We start from the raw sequence: 24,069 nt of genomic DNA, 5'->3' as shown, positions 1-24,069 counted from the left end.
ACCAACTGAACTATGTGCCTCTCTTCAAAGCGATTCAAAAGGATTTGAATAGGTGGAAACAGGGATGGCTGTCGTGGTGGGGGCGGATTGCAGCCATAAAGATGAATGCTTTGCCTAGACTGCTGTTCCTGTTTCAAACCTTGCCCATTCAAGTACCAAGGGGGGAGATAAGACAGATACAAGCAGAGTTGAGTGGCTTTGTATGGGGAGGACATTAGGCACGATTATCCCGAAAGATCCTATGGAGACCTGTAGAGCTAGGAGGCAGGGGTATGCCAAATATACGTTGGTATTATTGGGCAGGACAGTTGAAGCAAATTGGAGAGTGGAGCAAAGTAGACCTTTCACAAATCAGTAGGCTAGAACAGATCTTTGTGCAGGGGGGGAGGCTGGATGCATTCTTGTGGGGATCTATACATGTAGGAGACTATAAAAAGCTGTCTTTGAATCCCTTTGTGGCACATTTATTGATGCTATGGGGGGAACTCAAACAGAAACTGAGGGGCACTCTGAATAAGTCCTCTTATGCATGGGTAATTCAGGAACCAAGCTTCCCAGGAGGGGAGGGAAATAGAATATTCCTCAGATGGTATCAACAGGGCCTAATCCGTTTTCGAGATTTCTTAGATAACGGGTCAATTAAAAAGTTTGCAGACCTCAAGGCGGACTATGACTTACCAGAGACAGATTTGTATGCATATTTGCAAGTGAGGGACTATATTATGAATGAGAAGGGTATGAAGGATGGACCACTCTTAGGTGAAAAGTTTGAGAATCTCTGGGGAGACATAGATCTGCAGGGGAAGGGGATAACAAAAATTTATGATTATATAAGAGGACGGGAATTTGAAAAATTACCATTTATGGTAGCTTGGGAGCGGGACCTCGACATGGAGCTCACAGAGGCTGAATGGAGAAGAGTGTGCCTGGAGGTTAAACGAGCCTCTATCTGTGTTCTCATAAAAGAAAATGCTTCTAAGATTTTGAGCAGATGGTATTACACACCAGATAAAATAAAAGCTATGTTCCCGACTTCCTTAGATACATGTTGGAGATGTGGACGAGAGAGAGGCACGTACTTTCATATATGGTGGGCATGCCCGATACTACAGAAATACTGGGAAGAGGTAACAGGAATGCTCACGAAAGCATTGGGCACTCTATTCCCATGTGACCCGAAATGGTGCCTATTGGGATGGGGAAATGGGAGAGGGAAACGGTGGCAGTGTAGGATCAAACGCATGGGGTTGGCGGCGGCAAAAACATTGGTGGCCTGCAAATGGAAGCAACAGAGCAGTCCCTCGGGGAAAGATTGGATAGAGAAACTTAGGGTGGTGGTGGCTTTGGAAAAGATGAGAGATAGACGTAGAGGGAGGTTGATTCTAAATGCAGAGGAATGGACACACCTGGAGATAATCCTGGAGGGAACTTAAGGGCTGAGGGTTGTTTCATCAAGGACAGAGGGGGGGGGGGAGGGGTTAAATGGGGGAAAACTGGGTTATGGAACTGTTTGTAAAATGGAGTTTGAAATGTTTTAGGAGTCTTGTATTCCAGAAAGTTGTTCAATTGAAGCTTCAATAAAAAATTTTATAAATTAAAAAAAAAACACCCTCAAACCAAGTCAGTAAAGTTCCTACAGTGTCAAACGCACAGAAATAGTTTAACAGTATCTGATGATACAGAGTATCAAATGCTGCAGAGATATCAAGGAAAACTAAAAAAAAAAAAAAAAAAGCTTTCATGTTGATCTAATTCATATCACACCTCATCCAGGGGTCATTTTACAAAGCTGCGGTAAAAAGTGGCTTGCGGTAGTGTAGGCATGGGTTTTGTGCGTGCTCTGAAATATTTTTCAGCGCATGTACCAAAAATGCATTTTAAAAAATTTTCCATGAAATTGGATGTGCGGAAAAATCAAAATTTACTGCGCGTCCATTTTGGGTATCTGACCTTACCGCCAGCCATAGACCTAGTCATAAGGAATCTGTGCGGGAACGACCTATTCACATCAGATGCCACTTGGCACACGTCCACTATGCATGGCATAAAATAAAAAATATTTTTCAGACGTGTGTAGTGGACGCGCACCAAAAATGAACTTACCGCAACAGCCATGCAGTAGTTGGGCGGTAAGTTCATTTTGGCGTGCGTAGACGCTTACGCAGCTTAGTACAGGGGACCTATAATGTCACTGCCGCAAGCACCTCAGTGCTTTGTGCTTTACAGAAACCATGCTGAAATGGATCTAAAATTGAGACATGAGTCAAATATTCCTCTAGTTGCAAGTAAATGTTTATAATTTTAGCCAACACAGGAAGTGCACAAATTGCAGAAAATTAGAAAGGACTTTTATAACCCAAAGGTAGAATTTTTCAAAACTGGGTGAACAGTTTTATGACCTGGGTTCTTAGCTTTAACATAGGTGTACTGAAGTATGAAATGTAGAACTAGTCCCCTTCCCACCAAAGAAAATGAAGTCAGCTCTATTTTTTCCCCTGTGTCCATCTGCCTGACTGGTCTGGCAGGACTCAGTGAAAGGAAATTAAGATATCTTTAAATTCCACCATATGTATTACCCCCCCCCCCCCCCCACCAAAAAAAAAAAAATCTGTATAGTGTGCTAAAGGTTAAATGCCAATAAGGCACCTAACTTTTGACCAAAATGGGGGTGACACGACAGGTGCATGTAGGTGCTATTCTATAACTTGGTGCCTAAATGTTCTAGGGTGAAGCTGCAAACGGGGTGTTCACATGGGAGGGGCATGGGCAAGTCATGGATTGTGAGTCCCCGGGCGGGGTTATGGGGTTGTCCTGTGAATAACTCATCCAGACAAAAGATATAAAGGTGAAAGTAAATGTTTTTTTATTCACCTGAGCACTGGGACCTGTTACCTCACAGGCCAGGAACTTCAGATGCAACAGTTTCTCTGGATTAGTAACAGTCTTGAGTAAGCCTCTGGCTATCAGGCCAATCAGTCTGGCTGGTGGGGCTGCCTCACCCCAAACACAGCCTGTGAACTCTCAGGTCTTCCAAAACTGGGGTCTGGCTCCTGCCAGACCTCGGCAAGGCTTACAAGTCTTAACATAAAGTTGGCTTACCTTACAGCAGCTAAACACTTTCTGTAAAGGCATAAACTTGGCTTCAGTTCTTCCTCAGCCTAGCCCTGTCTTTTAAATTCCCAGGTATTGACTGTGCCCCTCCCGGCTCAGTTCTACCCGGGGTGGGATCAGTGCTCCTAAGGTGGCCCAGGTTAGTTAGAGAAGGACTTTTCTTAAGATTGAGGGGCAGTGTTCTATAAACTGCATCACATGGGTGTTCTGACTTTTTAAGTGCATGCTTTATAGAATACTGTCAGGCACCTAACCGCTGCAAGCCAATTTATACTTGCCTTAGAGCAAGCATAAATGATTATGCCTAAATTTAGGTACCTAATTGCTGACTTGTGCTAATATTCTGTAATGGATTAGGTGCAAAGCTTGCTTAACCTCTGAACCAAGTGAAGCACCATCTCAGGACGCTGGCAGTTAAAGGCACCAAAATCCCTAGTCTCTGACCTCACCTGGTCTAATGTTTAAAGCCTTCTCTGTCCTCCCTACTTGTCTGGCATCTGTCCCCTTCTTTCGCACCACTGGGCCCAGTCTCTCTCTCCCCCCTGCACACCCGTGGGTCCGGCATTGTTCCTTCTTCGCCTCTCCCCACTGTTCTGTAAACCTTGTGCGAGTTACCAGCAGCAGCCTGAACACAAGCTGCTTTCGGCCAAGGCCCGTGGTCTTCCCTCTTCTGCTTTGCCTTCTCAGATGCAATTTCCTGTTGGCAGGACGCAGTGAAGGGTAGACCCAGAGCCTAGCTGAAAGAATTCTGTGTTCGGGCTGCTATCGGTAACTCGCACAAGGTTTACAGAAGCACGGGGTGGTGGTAAAGAAGGAGAGAGGAGAAAGAGCAATGCTGGACCCACAGGGAGAGGGGTGCGGAAAGGGAAGAGAGCCTGGATCAGGGGGGTGGGAGAGAAGGGGAGAGATGCCAGATCCACGGGGCGGAAGCGATGCTGGGGTGGGGTTGGGGTGCCAACTCTATACAAATTGGCTCAGGGCACCACAATCCCTTCAGCCGGCCTTGATTAGGAGCACAAATTTGCTGTTATAGAATACTAGCTTAGTATCTAATTTTTGGGTGCCTAATTGTTAGCCTCTTTCTAGCATATTGCCTCCTTAGCAAATATGCACCATTGACAGTAATTGGTCTTTCATTAAGTAATGCATTAATACATTAATAAGCATTAATACATACATTAATGCATTACTTTAGTAAATGAAGCCCTTACATTGTAAGCCCTTTGGGGAAGGGGAGTACTTTATATGTAACTTGTTTTGAACTTGGATTTGGAAAGATAAGCAATTAAATCTAAAATCAAGTAGTTGTTTACGCTCCATATAAATATGCAAGTTATTTATTTGCCCATATTGAAATACGGTTATACTAATCTTACTGTTTTTTTACCTATTTTTTTCCTTCCTCTACAGTCCTTTAGATTCACTTTATTACCATCGGGAGCTACTGTGCCAATCACTGGATGGTCTGCGTGTTGATCTTCTCACAGTCTCGTCATGCCATGGAATGTTGGAAGAGCGAGAGCCATACCTGGACAAACTGTTCCCTGACAAGTGTACTCCTCGTCCCCACTGCTTTTTAGGAAAGAAGGTGAAATTGTTTGCTTGTTTGGTCTGTGTAATTCTCTCATTTTCCAGTAAAGAGGGATGGGATTTGAATTTAGCTTATGCCTTTCAGGTATAGTAGATATTGTCCTGACTCCTAGGTGGCTTACAGTCTGTGTGTACCTGAGACAATGGAGGGCTCAGCGACTTGTAAATTTTTAAACATTTTTTATTGATTTTTTTTCAACTTTACAAGCATACGCTGGAAATTAGACATGGAACATTCACCTAAATAGAAATATATATGAAAAAGAAATAAAGGAACAAAAGCAAATATTACATGGATTTGTTCCCTATGTCTACAAGAATGGGGGTGGGAGTGGGGGTCCATAATTAAAACAGGCTAAAGATTTCAAAACATCAAAACCAAAATATAATAAAATACCTTTCTATAATCAGGGCACCCACCAATAAGCAAATATTCCTATGAAGTACCACTGATCGGTACTTCAGGAAAACTTTCAAATGATTAGGGTCAAAGAAGATGTATCGATTATTTTCCAACTGGACCAAACATTTACAGGAAAATGTAGAAAGAAATGTGTGCTCAACTTCAATCACTTGGTGTATAGTAAGAACTAGAGAATGACACGGAGACAAAGATTGTCCCCATCCCTGCATTCTCTGTCCCTACCCCCGCAGGCCCTGTTTTAGTCTCCGCCCCTGTAGGCTCTGTCCTCATTTGCAGAAGCCTCGAACACTTATGATCTTCAATGTCGGTGTTCTTTCTACATCGGGGGAGGAAACTTCCCTGGAGTCTGAGAGTAGGGCTGCACCTCAAGGCTCTGGACATTATTCCACCAGGCCAAGGTTGGTACAGACTTATTCACCTGTTCCTGAGTATGGGGAAGAGTCTGATTGGGACCACTCATGGGAGTTAGATGAGGATCCACATTACTTATTGTTCTCTCTGGAGCAGGTTGTCACACAGACGAGCCAGATGCAAGAATCTGAATAACAAAGACTGCTCAGCTAACACTGTCCCAGCCATCACATTATATACTCTTTGTAAGTTTTGTTTTCTCCCAAATCATGTGATTTCCCCTAAACTAGAATCATTAGGTAGCCTATGCCATATATGGATTGTTCCTGTATCATATCAGTCTCTCCTGATGTGTGTGCATGTGCAAGTGGCCGTTGGCTAATTTACTGTCAGTACTGGTGTAGTTAGTCACAGAGCAAAAATACATATTACAACACCCTTGTGTCCTTTCTCCCCAAAACTGAAACATTCTGGCCATCTTAGGCTCACTGTATCCTCAGTCTCTCTCACCACCTCCCAAGGTTATATCCAGCTTATATGAAAGGCCTGCTGAGCTCCAGCCAGATTTGCATCCTTGAAGTGTCATTCCTCTGTCCTGAGAAAGCACTGTATGTTTCAAAGATGGCAACTTATTAGGCTAACTTGTGAGAACCAAACAGAGCAATGTAAAGGCTTTTGTAACAGGCCTAGCATAGGAAGGAATATACACTTCCCTCACAGTTTAGGTGACACCCAAGAAGGTGGATGTGCAGCATCTTATCCAGATGGCTCCTGGATTCAAGAAGGCACAATTTCCATACAATTCCATGGTGGTCAAATCCGCTGTCAAACGGGCTAGGAGTTCTTGGTCTCATGCCTCGGTGCCCCTGGATGAGAAGCTAGGAATTTGGATATGTTTTGGAGGAAGACTTTTAAGGCCTTGATGCCCATTGTCTGCATCCAGTCCTATCAGCTCTACATGAGCCTTTACTTGGAGTCTTTAGTGAACAGTACACTGACTCTGGTGGACTCTCTCCCTTCAGAGCAGGACACAGCTTCGCCAGCTGGCCAACATGCAGATGGAATGTAGGCATTATCTGTCTAGGGGCGCCTATGATACTTTTGATGTTGTGTCCAGACTCTCTGGCATGTGTGTAGGGACTTGCAGACACTCGTGGATGTGTGTTTCTGACCTGGAACCAGTGGTTCAAAAGAGGTTGTAAGATGTACCGTGCCAAGGGGACAACTTGTTTGGAGAGAGAGGAAGAAGTCGCTGACTTCATTAAGAAACATATGGAACTATTCACACTCTCGGTGTACTCCATCTGCATCTTCTTCTGCAAGAAGATTTTTGACCAGGTCTAGGCGGCATTCCTACTACTCTCAGAGATGTAGGTTCCCGCCTCCCACTCGTACTACTCAGGTGAATTTGTTCCAGCATCACAGGCCTCACCAACCCCGTCCTCAGAAGTCCCAGTCAAAGCAGAACACAGGCTTTTGACTGGCTCCAGCAGAGCATAGCCACTCAAAGAGTACAAACTTCTGGTTGGGGGGGGGGGGGGCACATTTTTTTACCAGTACAGATATTCCCTTGTAACTTCCGACCGGTGGGTTCTTCAAATAGTCTGTCTTGGGTACGCACTGAATTGGTGTCAGAGACTTCCAGATTGCCCACCGAGGTCATCTTTCATTAGCTCTCAGTGCAAGCAGGTACTTGCAGAAGAATTCTCCACCCTTCTACAGGCCCAAGCGGTCAAATCCATACCGCCAGGGGAAGAAGAGAAAGGGATTCTATTCCATGTACTTCCTTGTGACCAAAAAACAAAACAAAACAGGGGGATACGGACCATCTTAGACCTAAGGGCCCTGACCAAATTTTTAGTCAAGGAAGAGTTCAGTATGCTTTCCCTGGGCACCCTTCTTCCTCTAATTCAGGAAAATGACTGGCTATGCTCTCTGGACTTAAAGGGATGCCGATACCCACATTTTCATACTTCTAAGTCACAGGAAGTGTCTCAGATTTCGAGTGGAGAAATGCCACCACCAGTATTGTGTTCTGCTTTTTGGTCTGGCGTCTGCACCCAGAGTTTTCACAAAGTTGTCCGGAGGTAGTTGTAGCATATCTACGCAGACTTGGGGGTGTATGTGTTTCCCTACCTAGATGATTGGCTGGTCATGAGCACATCTTTGGAAGGAGCCAGGGAGTCAGTGAGGATGGCTATTTAGGGGTTGGAGCTACTGGGGTTTGTCATCAGTTACCCCAAGTTCCACCTACACCCATTTCGCCAGTTGGAGTACCTAGAAGCCCTACTAGATACAGCACTGGTTCGGGCCTTCTCCCTCAAGTGAGAGTGGACTCGCAGGTCCACAGCAGCCATCAGGTTTTGACTGTGCATGTCACTCCCGTGGTAAGGCTCCACTTGAGAGCGGCCCAGTGGATCTTAGCTTCCTAGTGGTCTCAGGTGACATGGAACCTAACAGATATCATTCGCATACCACCAGAACTAGCCCACACCCTTCACTGTTGGACAGTCTAGTTGTCACAACTGTCAGGAATAGTGAGCCCTTGGACCAAAGCTGGAGCATTGGCAGACAAATCACCTGGACTGGCACAGGCAGGAATCAGAACAGACTGGACTAGGAGAAACTAAGACTCAACAAGGCAGGACAGAGGTAACTAAACACAATGGACAACACAAGAACCAGATCCAGACGAGGCAAGGAAAAGAAGGCAAAAGGCCAGAACTGGAACCCAGACAGGACAAGGCAAGACTTGGAACTGGATTAAAACTGGGACTGGGACTGGGACCCAGAAATGCAAGACAAGGCAAAACACGGAAGTAGATTAAAACTGGGTCCAGAAAAGGGCAGGGCAAGGCAAGGACTGGATCCGAACAGGACTATACTGAAAGAGACAAGCCAAAGCACAACTAGACAGGCAGGGTAGGAGCTAGGCAACAAGAATAACAGAAGCAAGACAATAAACAAGGCAGGAACAGGATTCTGGATTCTCGAACAAGCTTGGCTGGAACAGAATTCAGGATTCTCAAACAGGGTTCAGGATTCTCAAACAGGCTTGGCTGGAACAGGATTCAGGATTCTCAAGCAGGCTTGGCTGGAACAGGATTCAGGATTCTCAAAAACAAGATTCAGGATTCTGGAACAGGACTCTGGAACGGGCTTGACTTGGCTTGACTGAAACAGGATACTGGAACAGACTTGGCTTAGCAGGGAACTGGGACAGAACTAGCTCAAACATAGTGCAGGAGCAGAACCTGGCTCAAACACACAACAGGAACAGAATTTAGCAGAAACAGAGCTCAAAAGCCAGGAGGAAAACATAGCAGGCAAAGGATTAAGCAGACTAAGGGAGGACAAACAAACAAACAAAGAAGCAATGTGCTTACTAGCATCCACAGCTGGAAGGAAAGGCCAGGCAGATTGAGAGGCAGCAGACACACCTGCATAGCAGTGAGGTAATTAGAGACAATGCTGGCTTCTACAGACTCTCAGAATTAACAGACAAGAACTACACACACAGGAAACAGAACAGGGAAAACACAACCGTGACACCAGTCCAGTATAACTCTGGGACTTCCATTCCAAATTCCATCGCCACGGAAGGTGTTAAGAACGGATGCATCCAACCTGAGTTGGGAACCTCTTGTAGATTACTACTACTATTACTACTTATCAATTCTATAGTGCTTCTACACATACACAGCGCTGTACACTTGAACATGAAGAGACAGTCCCTGCTCGACAGAGCTTACAATCTAATCAGGACAGACAAATAGGACAAATAAGGGAAATACAAGGTGGGAATGATAAAGCAGACATGGGTACTGAACAAGTGAATAGAGGTTTGGAGTTCAAAGCAACCTCAAAAAGGTGGACTTTTAGCCTAGATTTGAAGACAGCCAGAGATGGAGCATGACGTATTGACTTAGAAAGTCTATTCCAGATATATGGTGTAGCAAGATAAAAGGAATGGAGTCTGGAGTTGACGGTGGAGGAGACGGGTACAGATAAGAGAGATTTACCCAATGAATGGAGTTCCTGGGGAGTAGTATAGGGAGAGAGAAAAGTGAAGTACTGAGGAAATACAGAGTGAATACACCTGAAAGTCAATAAGAGGAGTTTGAACTGTATGCGGAAATGGATAGGGAGCCATTGAAGTGACTTGAGGAGAGGGCTAATAAGAGTATAACAAGACTGGTGAAATATAAGTCATGCAGCAGAAGTTTTGAAGGGGGGAGAGGTGGCTTAGTGGGAGACCTGTGAGAAGCAAGTTGTAATAGTCTAAGCAAGTGGTGGTAGTGTGCTCAGAAAGGAAAGAACGAAATTAGGTAATATTATAGAGAAACAAATGACAAGTTTTAGCAGTTTGTTGGATATGTGCAGAGAAAGAGAGGAGTCAAAGATGACCCCAAGGTTGTGAGCTGATGAGACAGGGAGGTTGAGAGTTTTATCCACAGAGATGGAGAATGGGGGAAGAGGAGAGGTGGGTTTAGAGGGAAAGCCTTGGTCATGTTTAATTTCAGATGGCGGCGAGGCATCTAGGCAGCAGTGTCAGACAGGCTGATACTTGGTCCTGGATTCCTGCTGAAATTTCTGGTATGGAGAGGTAGATCTGGGAGTCTTCAGCATAAAGGTGATACTGAAAACCATGAGATGAGATCAGAGCACCAAGGGAAGAAGTGTAGATAGAGAAAAGAAGAGGTCCCAAGACAGAGCCCTGAGGTAGTGGGATAGAAGTGGATGAGGATCCACCAGAGTACACACTAAAAGTGCGATGGGAGAGATACGAATAAAACCAGGAAAGAACAGAGCCGTGAAATCCAAGTGAGGACAGTGTATCAAGGAGTAGTCAGTGATCAACAGTGTCAAAAGCAGCAGATAGATCAAGAAGGATGAGGATAGAATAGAGACCTTTGAATTTGGCTAGGAACAGGTCTTTGGAGACTTTAGCAAGGACTGTTTCAGTTGAGGGAAGAGGGCGATAGCCAGATTGAAGTGGATCAAGAATAGCTTGAGATGAGATGAAAGAAAGTTAAGACAATGGCTGTGAACAGCATGTTCAAGTAGCTTGGATAGGAAATGGAGGAGGGAGATGGGGCAATAGTTGGAAGGACAGGTAGGATCAAAAGAAGGTTTTTTTGAGGAATGGGCTTCACACTCAGGGCTGGTGGTCCACTCATGAGGTTCACTTCCACTTCAATCTATGGGCTATTAGGAACGCTCTAAAGGCTTTCAGAGATCGACTCCAGAACCAAATTGTTCTCATTCAAACACAACTAGGTTGCGATGTTCTATGTCAATTAGCATGGGGGTATGGGATCCTACCCCTAGTGTCAAGAAGTGGTGGGCATGTGGCAGTGGGCTCTACTTCATGGTATGTACCTCCATGCTACCTCCCTACCAGGCAAGAACTGCCTGGCAGACAGATTGAGCAGGATATTGTGACTGCCTGATTGGTCTCTAAACATGGGCATAGCCCGAAAGATTTTCCAAGTGTGGGGCACTCCCTCGGTGTATCGTTTTGCCTCTCATCTCAACAACAAAGTCCCTCAGTTCTGCTCTAGGCTCGGGCCACAAGGCAGACTAGCATTAGATGCCTTCCTCCTACAGTGGGAGAGGATCTTCTGTATGCATATCCTCCCATACCTCTTGTAAAGAAGACTTTGCTGAAACTCAGGCAAGATTAGGGCACCATGATTCTGATTGCTCCTTACTGGCCGCTGCAGATCTGGTTCCCTCTTCTTCTGGAGTTGTCTTCCAGTGATCTGTGGAAATTGGCCTGTTTTCCTACCCTTATGATGCAGAATGAGGGTTCCCTTTTGCATCCCAACCTCTTATTCCTGGCGCTCATGGCTTGGATGTTGAGAGCGTAGAACTCGAACCCCTGGGATTGCCTGAGGGTGTCTCCCCTATCTGGTATCATAATAATGACCTTGTCCTCTATTTGGAATTCCCTCCTCTTAGCTCCTCGATCATTATAGGTTTTTTGATTTTCCTGGCTATCTTTGAGCCATTCCCGGGAATATTTCCCTAACCTTTGTAGACGTTCCTTCAAATCGTATAGTAAAGACACGACCGTCCTATCCTTAAGAATGTCCAAAACACCCCTAGGAACCCGCCGTACATTAGCTCAAAAGGTGAGACCCCCAAGGATGCCTGGACATTCTCCTTACATACGTAGAGGACAAAGGGCAAAAGTCGATCCCAGTTTTCATAATTAGAACCCAGCCCCCTCCATAGAAGAGCTTTCAAAGTCTTATTGAAGCATTCTACCAAGCCATTAGTTTGGGGGTGGTAGGCTGCTGTGCGGATATGTTTGATGTCAAACGCCTCCCATACTTGGGTTAGAGTACTTGACAGGAAGTTAGTACCCCTATCCGTCAGGACTTCTCTGGGAAACCCCACCTCACAAAATATACACAACTCCGCCGCTATGGCTTTAGCCGAGATGCTATGTAGTGGCATTGCCCAAGGAAATCTAGAGGCCTTATCCACCACCACTAATATATAGGTGTATCCCCTACTGGACTTGATATGGGGCCCGACAATATCCATCACTACCCGCATATACGCGGAAGGGGGCACAAAGGAACGTGCCCTGGCCCTTGCTCAGATAACCTTTGGCAATTAGCACAGGAGTTACAATATTTTTCACTTCTTTATACATCTCGGGCCAATAAAAATGATTCAGTACCTGCATTAGGGTATTTTTCCCCCCTTTATGTCCCTCTAGAAGGGTGGTCATGAGCCAATCTCATAACCAGCAGCCGAAAGCCCCTAGGAACCACCAATTGTTTCCTATATCCCTCTCCTCCTCCTCCCGGGGCCAACCGGAATAGCAAGCCCTTCTCCACCATGAATCGGGATAGCTTGTTGCCTCTTCCCCTTTGGCTTGCTCCCATGCATATGTTAGAGATGGGTCTGACTCTTGCTCCCTCAAGAAATACGGGAACTGCCCCCTAAGAGTATCCGGGTCAGTAGGGAAGCTCACCTTCCTCTTCTGCTTCCCCCATAGCCTGTCTCCAGGCCCTCTGGGTAATCCTTTTAAGTGCTCGCTCCTTCCTTGTTTTCCCGGGAGAAGCCAGAATATCTAATGAAAGGGAAATAGCTGAGATACGGAAGTTTCAGGTTCCCGCTCTTGGCGCTCTTGAGCCCTGGTGGTTACTAGGGTCTCCTTTTCTTTTAGACACTGAGAAAAAGGGGGCCAGTCCCTGCCCAATGTAAGCTCTTGAGGAAGCCGGGGAAGGACCACCACTGCTACCCAATTACTCCCCCTGGGCCCCGTTATCCTGACCTTATGCAGAGCATAGCACCATGTATGCACTGAATCACTATCTCCCCTTTATAGGATTTAGTTTCCGTCCCTAACTTGTCCCTTACTTGCTTCCACAATCCTCGAGACATCATCGTCTGATCATCTCCCGAATCCAGCAGACCCTCCATGGCGATCCCCTCCACCTCTACCCTTTGGGTATATCGGGGAGGCACCTGCTGACTGGCGTGAGAGGTGAGGCCCACCCTCCCATGACAGTCCCTGTGCCAATGCCCCTTCTTCCCGCACCTGTAACAAAGTTTTCCCCTCTCCCCTTCCTCCTGTTGGAGACCCAACGGCCCCGCCCGGGAGCTTCGGCTGCGCTCACCTCCTTGGGGTCCCTCCCCCACCTTTCCATGGTGCCGAGATTCCAGATAGCAATCCATACTTTCTATAGCCTCTTCTAAAGTTTTACAGACCCTCTGCACCAGATCCACCCTTAATCCGGTAGGTAGGGCCTCTAAGTACTGTTCCAGGATTAATTCCTGCATTATCTGGGGAACCGTTTTCCTCTCTAGCTCTAACCAGTTCCCTACCAGATCCCCTAATTTCTGGGCCAAGGCCCTGGGTGTCTCGCCCTCCCTAAATTTCCTCCTATAGGTTTCCCTGCTCAGCCCATACCGGTCCAGGATTACCCTTTTAAGTTAGCATATTCCCTTACCTGTAATGAGGGAAGGCTCCGGAAAGCCGCTAGAGCCTCCCCTGACAAGGAAGGGGCTAAGCGAATGGCCCACTGCTCCAGGGGCCACCCTGCAGCCGTGGCCACCCTTTCAAAAACACCAAAATAGTCCTCTATATCATCAATGTCCGCAAGCTTGCCCCATGAGAGCCAGTTAATATTTAAAGGTCCTTCCGCCGCCGAAGGTTCCTCTAAACTCATCGGGGCTGAGGTCAGACTCTTCACCTGGGCGGCCCCACTTCCTCTCAAGAAGTCTTGGAATAAGTCCAGCCGGGTCTGACTTCTGGCCACAGATGAAATCATTCACTGCTTTACAGCACGGCACCTCTCTCCCCCTTGAGTAGAACAGCTGCTTAACATTTCCTCCAAGCTTTCCCCAGCCTTGAAGAAGGTTTGTTATGAAGCCTTTCAGCTTCTTCCCTTGTACCTGAGCTAGATCAGCAATCTCCATGGGCTCACTTCCACAGTCATCTTGTGCTTGGATCGACCTCTTTCTCCACCTCCCATTGATTGGAGTTACCATTGATCGAAATCTCACACTTGAAAACCACGTGAAGAATACAAATAAGAAAATGTTCCACTCCATGTGGAAACTCAAAAGAGTAAAACCTTTCTTCCCAAGGGCTATTTTTCGAAATTTGGTACAGTCAATGGTACTAAGTCACCTGGACTACTGCAATGCACTTTACGCTGGCTGTAAAGAACAGATCATCAAGAAACTTCAAACTGGCCAAAATACCGCAGCCAGACTTATATTTGGAAAAACAAAATACGAAAGTGCAAAACCCCTAAGAGAGAAATTACACTGGCTCCCACTTAACGTATCGCGTTCAAGATATGCACGATTGTTCATAAAATTATTTATGGAGACGCCCTGTCATACATGCTTGACCTCGTGGACCTTCCACCTAGAAATGCTAAAAGATCTTCCCGCACTTTTCTTAATTTACATTTCCCCAATTGCAAAGGATTGAAATACAGACTAACACACGCGTCCAGCTTTTCCTACATGAGCACGCAGTTGTGGAATGCACTACCAACTCACTTGAAAACGATTAACGTAATAACTAACTTTCGCAAATCATTGAAAACCTATCTCTTCAACAAAGCCTACCACGAGAATCCATAACTAATCCACAACACATCACCACATCCTCTCTTATTCTGATTGTCTTATTTCCATAATTGCTTGATTAGATCGACTTGTTAGCCTCGATATCTTTGCAACACCAATTGTGTCTTTTGTAGCCTGAAATGGTGATGCCATAACAGGTCTTTGTAAGCCACATTGAGCCTGCAAATAGGTGGGAAAATGTGGGATACAAGTGCAATAAATAAATAAAAAATATTATATATATATATATATATATTTTTTTTTTTTTTTTGCCATGTGTTGACCATAATTGTACACAATATTCAGGGTGAAGTTGCACCATGTAAGCATTCAGAGGCATTATGATATTCTCTGTTTAATTTTCCATTCATTTTCTAAAAATTCCTAATATTCTTGGCTACTACTGCACACTGATCAGAGGATTTCAGTGTATCATCAGTGGTGATCTAGATATTTTCTTGGGTGGTGACTCCTCATGTGGAACCCTGCTTCATGTAGCTATAGATGATTTCCTACATGAATAACTGTGCACTTGCTAACATTAAATTTCATCTGCTGTTTGGATGCCCGGTCTCCCAGTCTCATAAGGTCTTTTTGCAATTTCTTACCACCTTCTTGTGATTGAATAACTGTGTTATCAGCAGATATGATCACCTCACTTGTTATTCCTGTTTCCATGTCTTTTTTAAATGTGTTAAAAAGAAGAGGTCCCTGAGGAGTCCCACTACGTACTCTTCTTCATTAAGGATATTGGTCATTCAACCTTAGTCTCTCTTTTCTGTCTTTTAACCAGTTCTCAATCCACAGTAGGACATTGCTTCCTATTCCATGACTTTTAATTTCTTCAGGAGTCTCTCATAAAGTGATTTGTCATACTTTCTGAAAATCCAGATACACTGGATTTATCTACATGTTTATTCACACCTTCAAAACATGTAGCAAACTGGTGAGGTAAGACTTCTCTTAGTTAAAACCATGCTGGCTTTCTACCATTAAACCATGCCTATGTGCACAGTACTTTTGTTGGTTGTAATAGTCTCTACTGGGGCTGCATTTTGGTTAAAATTTCCAAGCGGTCGATCAAAATTTTTAATTGCGAGATTGGAAAAGGCAAGAAGTAGAGAAAACTTCAAACGATATTGTATTTAATTTAATAAAATAACCATAACAACATGAACAGCCAAAGAACGCATTTTAAAGCATAAGTAAACTACACATACTGGTCTTTTAAGACCAGTAAAATGCATTCAGTGTATACATTAAATTTAAATACCCTGTAGATTACTGTTTAGTGTTTCAGCCAGCTGCTGAGGCATACAAGTTTTACAACATTGACCGGTGAAAGAGCTGCCCGTTTTTTTGACAGTGTGTCAAAAGGAAAACAAGTGTTCGCAAGGGACAGTTGTAGCTGATGTCCCAAAGTATTTCATAGCCAGTCTAGCAATGACCGGATGTGGCGCTTCATGTTTCTCTCACCACAGAAGTGGGCATAACTCCTGATCTATCTGAGGTTTGGAAATGTAATGGTTGACAGCTTTGTTAGTAGATGTTGGTTCCAGTAATGGATTGTCCTTGGAATCAAATGAATACTTGGCGTATAAGCGAGCATTCCTTTGAGGTGGTTCATCTGGACATGGTGTTTCAGTCTCTGTATCTGTTACCTCGCATGACGCTAGGCTCCGCAGCTCCTTTCAGACATCAGTTCGCTGCTGCTTTGGCATATATTTCAGGAGTTTGAAGCAGGGGTCCAATGCAGTACAATGTTCAGCCAGGACGTGTTTAGCTATCGGCCTCTTAGATCACTGCTAAATGCTTCTTTGAAGTGAACCATGTATGCTGATTCATTGTCAGACATCATCATAGCATGATGAATATGGCATGTGGTTGGCAGTACTACTGAGCATTAGATATAGTGATCTCCATCCAGCAGCTCCGTTGCATGTTTTCAAGGTTTGAGAATGGTTTGCATCATACGAAGCTTCTCCTACTCAGAGGCTGTTAGGAGGCTCAATGTATGTTTATACCCGAGATTGAATTAAAGTTGCCGTGACCGCTTCTTTGTTCCAAACCAGTCTGTGGATCATATCAAGGGTAGGATCCCACCTCGTGGACGCATCCTGAACAAGTATTTCAGATTTAACATTGTTCTTGCTGTTGCTTCTCCAACTCCACTTGATTTACAGGGCTGTGTTTAAAGTGGCCAACAATTTTCCTACATTGTGCCAAGACAACCTCTAAGCCACATTCACCCATTGCTTTGTTAACAGATAACTGCATTGTTAAGAAGCAGTTTTCAACGCTCCTTGCAACATGCTATTCCGGCTTGGCCAGTCCAGCCACTTCACATCTCTTCCTGCTTCTTATCGTGGCCTGCTTCTTTCTCCTGGTCTGGATGGGTATTTCACCTGCTCCCCATCATGGATTGCCTTGCAGACAGTTGTACAAGCTACTCTGAACCGTCTCAGAATCCGGAGTCTAACACAGACCAGCCTATCTCTGACTTCCATCTTCAGAATTTCCACATATTACCAACAGTCCTTCCTACTAATCTGTCCATAGCCCTTTTTTAGTCTCTCTTGCCCTCTCCCTAACTCTGTTCTTTCTTTCCTCTTTCATGAAATTGTATTTGTAAAACAACTGGTCTGGCTGTTGCCTTATCGGTACATTGTAAGCCACTTTGAGTCCGCATCCCTGTGGAAAAAAGTGGGATATAAATGTGCAAATAAATAAATAAATAAATTGTGTGTTATGTGAGCGTTGTCAGTACTGATAGTTGTGACTTTGTCATAGATTATTCCTTGCGGCTCAACTGAAGTGTTCTGTACAAACTGGAGTATAGTGGCGTTCTGCCACTTGGTACACAGTTAGTGGATAGGACTGTAGAGTCCAAGTATGGTCCAGCAAGTGACTCCCAGATAGCTGTCATTGGCTAATGATGTCCAGTAATCTGCTGTCAGTACAACATGAGTCGCTTCATCCACTAGTGCTTGAACTTTGCTCTTTTCCACAGAACTTCCTGGAAGCTATCTTCAGGGACAATGTTAATGGGGGCGAACATCCTTGGCTATCCACCTGGCGATAGCATTCATTAGCTTGTCATTTTTAATTGGATCCATTGGCTTCAACTGATTCTTTTCTTGTAAGTAGGGTTGGCTGGTGTTCACTAGAAGTAGAAGCCTTCGATGGTTGCTGCTGTTGTTGTTGTGGTTCTTGGGATGAGGAACAAGAAAATGGATGCGTAGTGTGGAGATGGTAAGATAGAGATGATCTTCTGTGATGATACTTGAATTCATCTTTACAGAACTTACAAATCACTGTTTGATGATCTTTGAAGGTAAAGTGACCATTAAGCAGTGGCTTCATTTTCACTTCCATTGTGCTAAATGAAATGCAGCCCTAAAAAAATAAATAAATTAAAAAGTCAACTATCACAATTTTGAATTGCAATTGCCTTAACCCCATTCCCCATAAATAATATCAGCCCCTATCAAAGCATCAATATGTGCAGGAGAGGTAGCCCATGAGTTTGTTCATATATTTGTCAGAATTTCTGTAGAGCATCTGTCATCCAGTGAGGCAGTGGAAGACCTGCTTTTGGTGAGAATTAAGATGTCTTCGAAGATCTTTCCTATTCTATTAAAGTTATTATTCCAATGGAATGGGATTTCTTGGGTGCTAGTTTTTATGTAGGACGCTCTGACGAGGTTATATCTGATTGAACCTCAGGATAAGGACAGTCTGTGTCTTCCAAAGGTGTAGATGTTATTTTGTGTGCATTTACTAAAAAGACTACTATCCCAGTTGAAGGCAGGGCAGCCTCCACATGAGACACAGCGCTATCCCAGTTCAACATCTGCAGGACTGCCTGATGGAGACACTGCTGAAACAGTCTTTTGAGGTCTCTGTCTTGGTGCTGCAAGTTGTGGGAGTTATGTTGCCCGTGTGTGCTTCTGGTGGTGTGAGCAGTTACCAGAGGATTCACAACAGTATTTGATGGAAGATGTTTCTCTGGTTGAGCTTTTAGAGATGGGGACGACTTATCTTGCAGATACTTTGAATGATGTAATTAGAACTTCTGCCAAAGGCATGGCTTTGCTTGTATACTTGAAATGTTTGTGACTTAGTAACTGGTCTGCGGATATCATGTTGAAAACTTGTTTGAGCAAGTTGCCTGTTAAAAGGAATCTACTGTTTTGAAGAGGAGCCAGAAAATATGAAGAGACTTTCTGAATCTAAGACTCTTAGGCTTCTAGAGGACAGTTAAAGTGCTTCAGGTTTTAGAGACTTTAGTCAGTGGCATAGCCAGACAGCCAATTTTGGGTGGGCCCGAGAACAAAGTGGGTGGGCCAAAAATGTCATCAGCACCGATCAACTAAAATAAAACCCAAATTTAGTTTCCACCCCCCTCCCAGCACCCCTCTCCAATTAAAACAAAACCCTAATTTAATTTCCACCTGGGTTCGGGTAAGTCTTGGATCCTCTGAACCCCTTCAACTAAAACAAAACCCTAACTTAATTTCCACCCCCCGCCAAAGTAAATGAAGTATCTGTGCTGGTGGGAATCCCCAAGCCCTGCCAGCTGAACACCTCCTCCTTGCTGAATAAACTTATATCGGGCGGCTGCCGGCACTATCCCGAAGCTGCACTTCTAGTGGGTGCTGGCCTCTTCGTATGCTCAGTTTTGCATATGTATGAAAGCTCAGCATGTGTGGGGGGGGGGGGGGGGGGGGGGGAGGTGTCAGTGGCTGAACTGTTTGGGGGGGGGGGGGGGGGGGCTACAGGTTTGGGGTTAGGGTGGTTCCAGGGGTGGGGCTTACATCCATAATTGTCTGACAACACAGAAAAAAAGATAAGTAAAAGTAAAATAGTCACAAGTAATACCTTGTATTATATGTCAAAGAATAAAGTGGTTGATCAAACTGGCTGAGAGCTTGGTGGCTGAACAGTATAGCTGGAAGGAAAGTACATTTCTACAGAATAGGCAGCCAGAACTTTTAGATGAGAGAAGAGCACCAGTGCCAAGGTCCATTTTCAAGGCATCATGGCAACCTGTCACTCAAGATTTGTCAAACCTTGAATTGAGGGACCTCACGAGACTGGGGGATTGGGCATCCAAGTGGCAGATGAAGTTCAGTGTTGACAAGTGCAAAGTGATGCATGTGGGTAAGAGGAACCCGAATTACAGCTATGTCATGCAAGGTTCCACATTAGGAGTCACGGACCTAGAAAGGGATCTGGGAGTCATTGTTGATAAGACGTTAAAATCTTCTGCTCAGTGTACTGCGGCGGCTAAGAAAGTGCACAGAATGTTCAGTATTATTAGGGAAAGGATGGAAAACAAACACGAGGATTTTATAATGCCGTTGTATCGCTCCATGGTGTGACCGCACCTCGAGTATTGTGTCCAATTCTGGTCGCCGCATCTCAACAAAGATATAAAGGAATTAGAAAAGGTGTAGAGAAGGGCGACGAAAATGATAAAAGGAATGGAACGACTTCCCTATGAGGAAAGGCTGAGAAGGTTAGGGCTCTTCAGCTTGGAGAAAAGGTGGCTGAGGGGTGATATGATAGAAGTCTACAAGATAATGAGCGGATTAGAGCGGACAGATGTGAAGCGTTTGTTTCAAACAACAACAAAACCAGGGGACACAAGATGAAGCTAGAATATGGTAGATTTAAAACAAATAGGAGAAAGTTTTTCTTTACTCAGTGTGTAGTTAGACTGTGGAATTCGTTGCCGGAGAATGTAGTGACAGCAGCTGGCCTTACGGAAATTTAAAGGGGGTTTGGACAGATTCCTGAAGGAAAAGTCCATTGAACATTATTAAAAAAAATTTTTTTTTTTTGGGGGGGGGGGAGGGGGTTGCCGGGTTCTTGAAGTCTGGATTGGCCACTGTCGGAGACAGGATGCTGGGCTTGATGGACTCTTGGTCTTTTCCCAATATGGCGGTACTTATGTACTTATATTCTAACATTTATATTATGAACATGTAAAATAACATATTCATAGTTAGGAGCAAACAATATAAGCATATATTAACCAATGTATACTATTCAAAAATGTAGTGGAGGAGTGGCCTAGTGGTTAGGGTGGTGGACTTTGGTCCTGGGGAACTGAGGAACTGAGTTCGATTCCCATTTCAGGCACAGGCAGCTCCTTGTGACTCTGGGCAAGTCACTTAACCCTCCATTGCCCCAGGTACAAATAAGTACTTGTATACAATAAGCCGCATTGAGCCTGCCATGAGTGGAAAGCGCGGGGTACAAATGTAACAAAAATAAAATAAAATTATCATATATTAAACACTGCTATTTCCATCCATGGAAAATCCCAAAATGAAATTGTCATATTAGTGAAGTAACATCCGGCAAATAGACTTCACATCATAGGTGTCTGGTATCTGCTCAGTGTTAATATCTCCAACAAGATCACTTTCAGTGTTCAGTAAACATAAAGCTGTCAGTCTTTCCTGACCCATTGTGGATCTCAGCCAGGATCTCTCACAGATAGCTGTGCCAACAGGAAGAGTAAGTCCCAGTTTCAAAAGCTTTGTAAAATTTGGATAAAAAGGTGTTGAAGCAGCTGCCTTAAAATGTGGAGGACTATATATATATATATATATATATATTTTTTTTTTTTTTTTTTTTGTACTTATTTGACAGTTTCAAGCACTTACCAACACTAAACTACATACACATCTATGGAACAATTCAACATCAGATCTTCCAAAATATTCTAAAACCATGTCTGATGTTATGACAAACTAAAATTAAATTAAAGTGTTGATGTCACCTCAGTAAGGCCAACACACAATCCCTCAGCTGCAAAACACTATGCACAAACTTGTACAAAAAACACTCAGAACCTTACTGTACCATAACAGCACCATGTCTGAGGACTCAGAGCAACAACATTATGCATGAAAAGACAGCACTGTAAATATTACACTGGGCAGACCCTAATACACCAATATACCATCCATATGGAAAACACAGACCATCAACAGTATGAAACAAGGGATCATAATATCACAATTCCTCATGTATAGCCACAAAACAACCTTTTAGGGTGGATAGTGTTCACAATGAGTGATAAGATTTTTCAATTTTGGCACAGTATAAGTCATCACAAGAACAAAATATAAGAAAACCAATGGACTGCATTAGGGTTTATAGCTCATTTTAGTTATGTTTAAACAAAAGAGATCTGCATGAAACAAAATGTTTATTTTTCATTTTGACTTATGAAACCACTTACCAAGATCTCCTCTTTCTCTCCCTCCCACCCCCCTGCATTAAAGGATCTCCTTCTCTTCCTGCCATCCATCATCTCTCTCTCTCTCTCTTGTCTCTCTGCTGCAATCCAACATTGCCTCACTGTCTTGCCCCCCCCCCCCCCCCACCAACCAGCATTGTCTTCCGTTCCCTGTTTCATCATTATCCTCATCCAGCATTGCCCATTGTCTCCCCATCTCTCTCTCCGTCATCCAGCACCATCACCCCTCTGTCTCTCCTCCCTCACCAGTCACCATCCAACATTGCATGCTCTCTCTCTCTTCACCCCGTCTCTCCCCCATTCCATCATCCCACCTCTTTCTTTCCTCTGTTTCCTACCTCTAGCATCACCCCATTTCTCTCTTTTTCCTCTCCACCACCTGGACAATCACTCTCTCGTGGGCACCCACACCTTTGAGCTTCCCCACCCTGCAGCCCACCTGCTCTCTCCGCTGCTTACCTACTTGCTCGATCCGCTGCCTTCCTCCCTGGCTTGGTGACTGAAAATAAAGAGAGATCTGCGAGTGCGACCGCGTACAAAGTTCTAGAACTGTGAACACTGCTGTCGGCTCTCCCGGTCCCTCCCCCTATGATGTACAGGACTGATCTTAGCAATTGCGGGGCCCTGTGCAGACCAGTTCGGTGGGGCCCCCTGCCCCCACCTAGCTCCGCCTCCACAAGATGTATTTTAAAATTTTGTATTTATGAAATTTCAAATAAAGACAAATCATGCAAAACTTGTACAGAAAAACTAATTCAAATAAGCGCAATGCTATCATAGAAAACTTATCTAGCCCATTATATGGGCTGAAGCCAGTAGGCAGAGCTTGCCACCATTTTCACTTACCCAAAACAATAGCAAATGCTATTTGAAAACCAATAGCAAAAGATTATTAAAAATGAGGAACTGCCTATGCGTGGTCCATCTGTAAAAAGTCAGAAGCTGTTCCAGTTAGATAGGCAGCGCCTTAAAAGATGACAGACAAAATATACATATTTATTTGCACTTATTTGACAGTTTTTTCATTTATTTGAAAGCTTCCCATATATAGATATAAATATCATAAAATAAAAATTGAATATCACTAAAACAGCTTAAAAATATTGTAGCTGGTAGAGACTGCAATTATAAACTCTGTATTTTGTGCTCATTTTTCTACACTGTTCTGTACAATAGAGATGGCCAAATTCAGTGAGGATATCCTTTTTCCTGATGGGTTCATCTTAACAGCTGTTGTAATGTATCTTAGGAAGCCTGGTGCTATAAAGTAAGATGGACTATATTGAAATTAAATGGAAGTAAAATTAAACTCACCTTTCATTAGGGCATATGAGATCATATGAAATCACATCTTCACGGGTTTCCTGTTCTCAGTCTAACCTCCTTGGACTCCCTCCCCCCCTACTACCCTGCGTAGAACCGCTGGGGAAGGAGCCTTAGGGAGGTAGCCAGGTAAGAAAAGAAGTGAGCGTGGGTGGGCGCTGGTGGCTGGCGAGGAGAAGAAGATACAATTTTTCTTTTTGTTTCTGCCCTGAATTTGAGGAGGGCAGGAGGTACTGACAGAGAGGATGGGGGAAGGTCACAGTTAGCCTCCCCATGCCTCTTATATGGGGCTCCTATGGGCTGGCAGTAGTACTTGGGGACAGTGCTGGCGGCCACCTAAAATGTTAGTTTGTTAAGCGGGGAGGAGGTCTTTGGCTTGCAGGGCTTGGGGATCCCGCCAGCCATATTAAAGGAGAAAAAATTTTGGGTGGGCCTGAGCCTGAATGGACCCACCCTGGTCCACCTGTGGTTACGCCCCTGTAGAGTGAGTGGTGCTCAACACAGTAGGTTTCATTTCAAGAGACCAGTCTTTTAGAGGTAGTTACAGAAGTTGTAGGGAGTTCACCGCAGGGAAAGTGGGTACTTACTTCCAAATTCCCAATGGTTTGTCAGCCAGCACTCCTTCGCTGGGAGGGCATTTAGGGGTCCTTTTACTAAGATGTGCTAAATGATAAGTGTATGCTAAATAAGACTCCCATTGTATTCCTTTGGGTGTCTTATTTATTTATTTTTCTTTTTTTTGTTACATTTGTACTCCGCGCTTTCCCACTCATGGCAGGCTCAATGTGGCTTACATGGGGCAATGGAGGGTTAAGTGACTTACCCAGAGTCACAAGGAGCTGCCTGTGCCTGAAGTGGGAATCGAACTCAGTTTCTCAGTTCCAAAGTC

At 44.4% G+C, this 24,069-nt stretch overlaps 1 protein-coding gene across 1 annotated transcript in view; it reads left to right on the top strand.

The window, feature by feature from the left end:
• The window catches only part of AGBL5 (ATP/GTP binding protein like 5), a 557,199-nt gene that overhangs the window by 81,984 nt on the left and 451,146 nt on the right, over positions 1-24,069 (top strand). The window contains 1 exon segment of the mRNA XM_030198622.1: positions 4,522-4,699. Coding sequence (XP_030054482.1) covers positions 4,522-4,699 — 178 coding nt within the window.

This window comes from Microcaecilia unicolor, chromosome 3 (assembly GCF_901765095.1).
Source record: "Microcaecilia unicolor chromosome 3, aMicUni1.1, whole genome shotgun sequence".
NCBI lineage: Eukaryota > Metazoa > Chordata > Amphibia > Gymnophiona > Siphonopidae > Microcaecilia > Microcaecilia unicolor.
Note: the sequence above shows the minus strand (reverse complement) of the source record. Positions and strands in the feature narration are given on the sequence as shown.